This window comes from Oryzias melastigma, linkage group LG9 (assembly GCF_002922805.2).
Source record: "Oryzias melastigma strain HK-1 linkage group LG9, ASM292280v2, whole genome shotgun sequence".
Lineage (NCBI taxonomy): Eukaryota > Metazoa > Chordata > Actinopteri > Beloniformes > Adrianichthyidae > Oryzias > Oryzias melastigma.
In genome coordinates, this window is record NC_050520.1 from 16,355,010 (window position 1) to 16,364,050 (window position 9,041).

Consider the following 9,041-nt stretch of genomic DNA (forward strand, 5'->3'; position numbering starts at 1 on the left):
CGCCTGCCTGAGCTTGATGCCACGACTACATGTTCGAGGAGCTACCAGCTAACCAGCTAATGTTTTTAGCTTGATCGCTACATGGAGCGGTGTCTGGATAGCTCACTCACCCCGGGCTCCCACAGCAAGCATTACGGATCCCCACCCTTACATTGAGGTGTTAACCCTTCCATGACAAAGGTGGACAAGACTTCATGTCTGTCATTGGACACCAGTAAAGATTGACAATCATTGAAAAAAACGCACTGTCTCATGGGGTCCAGATGACCCCACTTGTAAACACGCCAAGGAGAGCGGAAGGGTTAAGGAAGACACAGATGATGTGGAGAAATCCGATTTATTTATTGTGAAGAGTTCTACAAAAACATCAGCTCCACGTCTACATGTCTGCGTTCATGAATTAGATCATTCTGAGGTTCATTCTAGTTCATTCTCTCTCTGGGGGATGTTTACTATGACAGGCGCCTCTGTGGTGTTTCTGTGACTGAGTTTGAAGCTCATTGTCTCAAATTATCCTGAGAGGAGAAAAATAACACAAAAATAAAATAAGGGCACTTATTTTTTTTGTCTCAATGAAAATAAGAAAAATATCCCAAAGTTCAGGAGACCGAGCTGGCAGCGCCTCTCTGTCTGCTGGCGTATCGAGCGAGCTCCGCCGTGGGGTGCGAAAGGCTGTTGATCTGTCCAGACTGTATCCTGCCTCTGCCCAATAGTCGCCCAGACAAGCTCTGGTAACCCCGCCGCAGGTCCAGGGAATAGGTGTGCAGGACAAAAACGCTTGCATTGGATTAGTATTCTACCAGCTGATCAAGTCACTGAAAACGTCACGTGCCCAAAGAGGAGTTCCTCATTGGCTGATGGGATGTGGTGAACATTTAAATATTTGAACCATTGACTGCATAAGAAAAAACATTTATTTTTACAGTCAATGATTTGAACTCTGGCCGTATCACTCAAATCTCGCTGCAGCTAGACCGCCGTGCTGCCCCAGTCGCTCAAATCGCCCCGCGGGACTTCAGATCGCCTCAATTCACGTCTGTGCCATTGACTCAACATTTAAACTGGCCACCTCAAATCGAAGCTGAAAGTGGTGGTGGCTTAAATCTAAACTCACAGCATGAGATTCATGTGTTTCGTTGACCATTAAAATCTAGAGCCAGTACCACTACAGTATTCATGTGAGCATGGTGAAGACCACCTGCTGGGATTCTAAAGGAGCTTCACATGGAGGGAAAAGAGGGTTTGAGGTGGCATTTAAGCAGTGAGTATTGGAAACGTTCATTCTTCTCTGTAGTACACTGGTCAAAAACAAAAGCAAGGAGGGAGCTGGAGTTCTCTGATGAACACCATCGAAGGCCATGATGGAGAAGTTCTAACTAAAATGTTCAGATCATTAACATTGTAAACATTGTTCTCCTTCTCCTGTAGGACGTTTCAGTTTGACCACTAGGTGGCGATCATGCTATAGCATTACACCTTATTACAGAAGAAGAAAGTATGAACAGAAAACTGTTTTAGATCACAAATGGTTCCTTAAAAAAATATTTCCTTAAAAGAGTTTGGAAAATGTGTACCTGTGAGTTTATAAAGATGTTCATTTAGTCATCAATGTATGTTTAGGTCGACTGAGTGTTAGCATTAACTGTCCTATGGGAAATTCCATTAAACGTTAGCATCAAGCTAGAAGACTTTAGCTTTATGCTTTAGATCGATCTCTACTTTTATGGATTAATTATTGATCTATTACGTTTAGATCGATTCCGATTGATTAATCAATTTTATCAATGAACTGCATTGTTTTTTTAAGTAATTTCGTCTTTTTAGTTCTTAATGGGGGCTGCACGTTGAGCAGTGGTTAGCACTCTCGCATCACAATGAGAAAGTCCTGGTTCAAATCCTGGCTGGGAGCTTTCTGTTTGGAGTTTGCATGTTCTCTCCCTGTGAATCTGTGGTTTCTTCAGGTTCTCCAGCTTCCTCCCACCATCCAAACACACGATTCACAGACTGATGACTCCAAATTGTCTCTAAGTGTGACTGGGAGACTCTATGGGAGTGTGATTGTGGCCCTACGCTAGTCTGGTGACCTTTCCAGGGTGTACCCAGTCTTTGCACAACAGTAGCAGGGTTAGGCTCCAGCAACCTTGTGACCCCAAAAGGGGCACAGCAACTTAAGAGGATGGATGGATGGATGGATGGATGGATGGATGGATGGACGGACGGACGGACGGATGGACGGATGGACTGTTGGCACAGAAGTAAACCTCTGCTGATATCCCATCATCCCTTTGTTTACACTCTCTTACTGGAGTGCAGTTCTTCCTCAGAACTTGGCATTACTCCGTGGCTCCTAATGGTGGCGCTGATGTCACATAAATTGAGGTAGATAAACCAAAGCAAGGAAAGCAGCAGGACAGCAACATAACTGCTCTGTGGGATCCATCCATGTTTAAATAGAACATCTGGATCCATGTGGGTCTTCAGACTAGGGCTTCAGGCCTTCAGGACCCATGTTTTTCTGTTCTCCTGATCAAACACAACTTTCTTCAATGACTGTCACCATCAAGGCTCTGCAAAGCCTGGTTGAAGGAGATTTAGAGAAGACAGAAAGCCTCCAGGATCTTGGCGCTTTGGCAGCAGTTTAGAGAAGCTCTAGAACACATGAGTGAAAGTCAGGGCCCGGGGGCCGGATCCGGCCCTCCGGGTAATTCTATCAGGCCCTCCAGATCATTTTATTTTATTGTTATTTATGGCCGATGTTATTTTGTGCTCATTTTTTAACTTGTATTATTTTGACAAATTATATTTTCATAAAAAGTAAAATATTAAAGTTATTTAAGGTTTAAGTTGATTTATTGTGTAATAATATTCCTGCCTTTTTATTATTCATAATTATGTTAAAAACTTATGGTTTTGAAGGTTTAAAAATTGGCATTCTGCTAGCTTTTTGGACTATTTCTGCATTTAATAAGATTTTTTCAGGATCTTCTGGAGTTTACCTAAAACTGCAGCTACATGCTAGCTGTTTTGGCTAATTTAGGCTTATTTCCATTTTTTTAAAGCTATTTTGAAGTTCAGCTGTTTTTCAGCTACATGCTAGTTGTTTTGGGTCCCCAAAAATTTTTTTTTTAGGCTAATTTGGTTTATAGGTAATCTTCTGCTTTTTCAGCTATCAACTATAGCGTTTTCAGCTCTCAGCTTCAGCATTTTTAACTATCAATTTCAGCATCTTCAGCTATCAGAACTGGCGGCCAAATTCAGCTTACAGCATTCACACTAGCATTGTCACAGGTAATGCTATTTATCTAGTTCATAGTAATGTTAAAACATTACAGTTTTAAAGTTTCATAAATGTAGTTTTTGAGTGTTTAACAACTGTTTATCCTGTTCGGACCGCGCCCTAAGGTGTGTTTTGGACTTTAGCCCTTTGTGAGTTTGACACTCCTGCTTTAGACCCTGACATCCCAGCAAGCTTCCTGTTTAGAAAAACATCAGATCACATTGTGTGTGGTGACCTCAACCAGCACTGATGCTATGAAGCCAAATGCTGGAGTCAGATTTATAATCAATCTCCTTTCACTCAAATGTGAGGCATCCCCACTGTCCTTCACCTGTGACCTTAACCATCAGAGACAAGAGTGCTGCAGGTGAACATCTGCAGGTGAACATCCGCAGGTGAACATCTGCAGGTGAACTGCCTTCAGATGAGCCAAACAAAAAGTCATATGACCACAGTGCTGGGGGAGTCAAACGGTGGTCCTCAGAAGCCATCAGGCATCCGTCCAGCCCTACCTGATCATCTGGATAGTTCAAGTTCAACCCCCCACCCCACCCCACCCCACCCAGGGCTGTGGCCCCCCACCTGTGGATGAAACCCTGCAGTGATGCTCCTCCCTCTAAACAAACACAGGCAGGTGTTACACGCACAGGATAAACCTGGACTCTGAACTTCCTCATCCACAGCTGTCAGTCGTTTGACATCATCCACGCACGCGCAGGAAGAGACTGCATAGCATATTTGGGTCAGTGTCTGGTTGATCCAACAGGTTGGATGTTGAATGAAGCTGTTGGACCCCACTCCCGAATTTAAGATAAACAACCTGTTTGCCGCAGCAGCAGCAGCAGCCCCGGTCCGGACGGACTCAGCCCGAACCGGGGCTGCGGGAAATGGAGCAGCGACCAAAACAAACGAACAGCGCCCCTGGCGGAGCAGCAGCTTACCGGCCCCCGTCTTTTCAGGGAGACGTTCTTCCACAGGAGGAGGTGGAGCTGGTGGAGGAACCCCATCCCGACCCCCGAGTCCCGCTCCCACTTCCCGCCTCAACGACTCAGCACCGCGGCGGCGCTCTGCGGCTGCGCGTGACTCCACTGCGGGACCTCATCCCGCACGGACCCGCTCTGCGCTGGATCAGAGGCGGCCGAACGACGCCTGTGAGCCGGTGACAGTTGGAGCTGCTTCCGCCTTCTCCCATCCTCCGAGCGCAGCTCACCAGCGCGCGCGAGGGGAGGGGGGCACTTCCGGCCCCCCTCCCCTCGCGCGCCATTATGTAAAAACTTATCTGGTGAAAATGTTCCATCACCAGATGGAAACTTAGTTTTTCTGCTCACATGAAAGAGAAACTCCCATCAGAACTGGTGACGGGGATTCAGAGCGCTTTTCATCCCGGCCGAAAACTGAATAAATCATTAAAAAAAGTAACTAAGACCTACAAAGATGAGCAAACAGGTATGTCAAAATGCATTAATTAAAAAAAACAACGTGTAGTTGCTGTTAATGTAAAGATAATCCCATCCATCCATTTACCTAACCCCTGAAATCCCTTTTGAAAAAAAACCCAAGGTTGCTGGAGCCTATCCCAGCTACTATTGGGTGAAGGTGAGGATTACCCTGGAAGGTTCACCAGTCCATCACATGAAGCAAGCAAGCAAGCAAGTTTATTTATAAAGCACAATTCCTACCCAAGGCAATTCAAAGTGCTGTACAAAAACAATTAAAAAATCACAAAAGGAAACAAAAATCTATTGATAAAACACAAGTAAAATCATAAAAGTCAACAAGATTAAAATTCAGAAATTTAAAATATTAAAAACATACACATAAAATAGTTCCCATTTTAAAACACATTGCTAACTAAAAACGTTTTCATCTTGGATTTGAACATTTTCAGACTTGTGGCATGTCTCACATTTTCAGGGAGATTGTTCCAAACCTCAAAACTTCCAAAAGTAACAATAAATAAAACACCTGTGATGTCAATTAAAGGACACACCTGAGTTAATCATGTCACTCTGGTCAAATAGTTTTCAATCTTTTATTGAGGTACCATCATTTTTGTCCAGGCCTGTTTCATTACTTTGTTTTTTTAAATAAGTATGTTGATCAACAATTCAAAAGTGATGGCTGATTTTGATTGTTTAATTTAAAAAAAAAATTGATTTATTGTTACTTTTGTAAGTTTCAAGGGATTTCAGTGAGAATTGTGGGTTTGTCCTTCTTTAACTGAGGGGTACCAACACTTTTGTCCACGTCTGTATGTAATCAGAGGGGAGTGCTTGAACCCTGTGACCCAAAGTGTGTGGTTACAGTGATGATGGACAGAGAATCTTCTGAAGCTCAGACTCTTTTCTGATTTTAGTGTTGTCAAAACAAACAGTCATACAAAAGAACATTAATTTTCAGTATCCATCTGACTTGCTGAAGAAATTTTTTCTCCAAGGTAACAAATTTGCCATAATTGCCTAAAAAATTGCTCCATGACCTCATGAACTTGTGGATGCCAACAGAGAAACTCTACTGCTCCTGATCCACAACGATTTGAACAGACATACTCAGAAATGCCATTTGGAGCATAATTTTCTTTATACATGTCCTCCATCATCAGAAAATGCCACAATATCAAGTTAAAAGCATCAAACAGGTCTACACAACTTTCATCAGAATGGGGAGATCAGGTGTGTGTTGCAGTTCTCTTGAGGCCCGTCACGTGGCCACTTTAAGGGACATCATTAAAATGGAATACGTTCCATTGTCCTGCACGTGGTAATAATAATGATTAGATTTCTCTGCTCTTTTCCAGACACTCAAAGCACTTACGGTGTGTATCTTTTATTCATTCTCTCCTCATTCATACTTGGTGATGGTAAACTACTGATGTAGTCTTGGAGCAGACTGACAGAGGCGTGGCTGCCAGTACCCGCCTACAGCCCCTTTGACCATCACCGGGTCATGCAGACACCAGTGGAGCCACACTGGGAGGGGGATGCGTCTTGCCCAGGGACACGGCGACGGTTGGCTGGGGGAACCAGGGATTGAACCACCAATACTTTGACCGTTGCCCAATCTGCTCCTCCACCTGAGCCACTGAGCCAGTGTATCGTGAAGAAGCCATAAGGACAATGTAAGTTACACACACGGGTGATGCGGCCATGTTTCAGTGCTGCTTAATTTCTTTGCTTCTCACCAAACCTGTTGACATACGGAGATTTCCACAACCAATGTCCTCATTGGGGTTCTCTCCCACTAAATGCAGCCGTCTGCACAGAAGTTACGGTTGGTTCAGAGAGTGATGTGACCCTGCAGTAAGTGAACATCTGTGATGCAGACCTTTAAAGAGAACACGCCTTCAGGTGGATGGAGAAGCTGGTTCAGCAGTTATGGGGTTGTTTGTGCCAACAGCAGCAATGCTACACTGTGCCTATTTCCTCTGCAGAGCAGAAAACCAGGAAGAGGAAGACCAGTTGTGGTTTACATGTTTGTAACTGGTTGACTACACGTTCTAGAGGCTGCTGCTCTCAGCAATCCTGGCAGAAGCGTTCAGCCAGCTGTTTTCCCCACAGGAACCAATAAGAAACATTCTTGAACAGTTTGGAGTGATGGAACCAACATGGATCTCTGGTTGGGTGGAGGTTGCGCCGCTTTTCTCCTTTAGAATCTACTACAATTATGTTGATCGTGTTAACAGATGAAAAGTTCCAGTATGCTAAAGATTTTGTGTTTAAGCGTCACCGATGACACCTCAGGTGTTAAAAGGGTTAAGCCCTCAGGTCTTAGTAAATGTGAAAGTGAACACTCCCGTGCTGGCATGGCTCTGAGCTGGTGCATACTCATGTTTGAAACTGAGAGAAACGTTGTGACACTGCCGCTGACCACAACCAGCAGGCACGTTGAGCAAGGCATGAGTCTAAATTTGGTGGAGCAGGATTTCCTTGACATTCTACAGTTTGCAGAGCAGTGCCATCCTGACAGCACCCCCGAAGATCCGTCTCATCAAGGTAAGTGCTGGCTTCCCAGACACTTTTTATATTTCATCATTGGCCAATCTTATGGTTTAAAGTGAAGCAAACGTGTCCTGGCACCTGGAAAGTTCTTCTTGACCTCAGTTTGTGGACGTGGGTCTTCTGGAACATGCAGGGCGCCCCACAGAGGCTCATGCTGGATGGAACTCAGGAGAAAAGGATGCAGGGTATCAAGAACTGAATTCTCCAGTTTGTGTTTTCAATGTTGACTTTTTTAAATTAGAAGATTCGTGTGGGAAAAAAATCTAAAGAATTTCATCTTCCAGAAAAAAGGTTTGAATGTCTTGGGGTTGTTTGAGGTTCTGTGAGGTTTTTGTTTGGCTGAAATGATGACCGTATGTGTAAGCCGGTTTCTTCTTTGCTTTCCTTATCTGCAGTGAAGCCATGATCAGGTCTGAAGTCCGGATTCTTTGCCTTCTGCTGCTTCTCAGCTGCCTCTCCCAGCTGCCTTATCCCGGCCTGTTCAACCTGAAGCCCGGCCCGCCTCAGCCCCGTCTGCACGCTCCTCAGAGAGGCATCCACGTCCTGCTGTGGCACTGGCCGTTCAGCCGATCTTACAGCCTGAAGGGGGACAAATGTCTTTCAGTGTACAGCATCAGCCACTGCTTCCTGACGGATGACGCCGATGCGCTTCCCTCAGTGGATGTGGTGGTGTTCCACCATCAGGAGCTGAGCAGTGGGGCATCTGCCCTCCCGCTGCATCGCTCGGCTTGGCAGAGATGGGTCTGGATGTCTCTGGAGCCTCCAGTCAACAACGCCAATCTACGGCAGCTCAATGGCGTCTTCAACTGGACCATGAGCTACAGGCGGGATGCAGACATCCCCATCCCATATGGGAAAACGGTGCCAGGAGTTCACAGGTTAAGCTTCCAAACTGCAACAAACCGCTCCTACTTCGCCTGCTGGCTGGTCAGCAAATACAAGCCCAGTCAGGCTCGAGCTAGTGTTTACCAAAGTCTGAAGAAGGACATCCCTATTGAAGTGTTTGGAAAGTGGAAGAAGAATCCGCTGCCAGACCACATGCTGCTCCCCACCATCTCAAACTGTCTATTCTATCTGGCCTTTGAGAACTCGGAGGCAACAGACTACATCAGTGAGAAGCTGTGGAGGAATGCCTTCCAGTCAGGAGCCGTTCCTGTAGTCCTGGGCCCCAGCAGGGCCACCTATGAGGCAGTGGCCCCACCTCACTCCTTCATCCACGTGTCTGACTTCAGGAGCACCGCTGAGCTGGCCACCTATCTGAAGCACGTGGCTGCAGACCGGCAGGTCTACGAGGGCTACCTGCAGTGGCATCACACCCACACCATCAGGACCCTCACCGACTGGAGGGAGCGGCTTTGTCACATCTGTGTACGTTATCCCAGCCTGCTGGCCACCAAAGTCTACCAGGACCTGGAGGGCTGGGTTCATGGGTAGTCCCTCACCTGATGGGGGCCGCTCCAGACCAGGACAGACCCTGTCATTTATGAATCAGTGTAAGAGGTAAAGTAGAATAAAGATCCTCTTTAGAACTGTGATCTGCTTTCATTACTGAGACCTTTACATCAGAGGTGAGATACAGGGCTCCATTTCTCCCTGTTTTCCAGCATACCTGCTCTGGGATGCTCTGACTGTCTGGACACACCTGGTCCAGGTGATCAGCATTGAGTGGAGCAGGAAAGAAATCACTGGGACAGTCCAGTTCTTTAGACCAGGGGTGTCAAACTCAATCACACAAGAGGCCAAAATCCGAAACACACCTTAGGTCA

The 9,041-nt window shown here is 45.8% G+C and overlaps 2 protein-coding genes across 5 annotated transcripts in view; one reads left to right on the forward strand and one right to left on the reverse strand.

The window, feature by feature from the left end:
- abca2 (ATP-binding cassette, sub-family A (ABC1), member 2) overlaps nucleotides 1-4,489 on the reverse strand; it is a 75,019-nt gene extending 70,530 nt beyond the window's left edge. For 3 of the 4 annotated variants that reach the window (XM_024294317.2, XM_024294318.2, XM_024294319.2), the window contains exon 1: nucleotides 4,219-4,489. In XM_024294317.2, coding sequence (XP_024150085.1) covers nucleotides 4,219-4,284 — 66 coding nt within the window. In that variant the 5' untranslated portion in view covers nucleotides 4,285-4,489. The remainder of the gene's footprint in view (nucleotides 1-4,218) is intronic. The other variant, XM_024294320.2, reaches the window with a different exon arrangement.
- Nucleotides 4,490-6,926: 2,437 nt separating this feature from the next.
- On the forward strand, nucleotides 6,927-9,041 carry fut7 (fucosyltransferase 7). Its single transcript, XM_024294495.2, has 2 exons — nucleotides 6,927-7,460; nucleotides 7,671-9,041. The coding sequence occupies exon 2, from the start codon at nucleotides 7,678-7,680 to the stop codon at nucleotides 8,707-8,709; it is 1,032 nt and encodes a 343-aa protein (XP_024150263.1). The 5' UTR covers nucleotides 6,927-7,460; nucleotides 7,671-7,677; the 3' UTR covers nucleotides 8,710-9,041.

What these genes read in the sequence shown, in the direction of transcription:
- fut7 (XM_024294495.2), top strand. Translation starts at nt 7,678, where the DNA reads ATGATCAGGTCTGAAGTCCGGATTCTTTGCCTTCTGCTGCTTCTCAGC.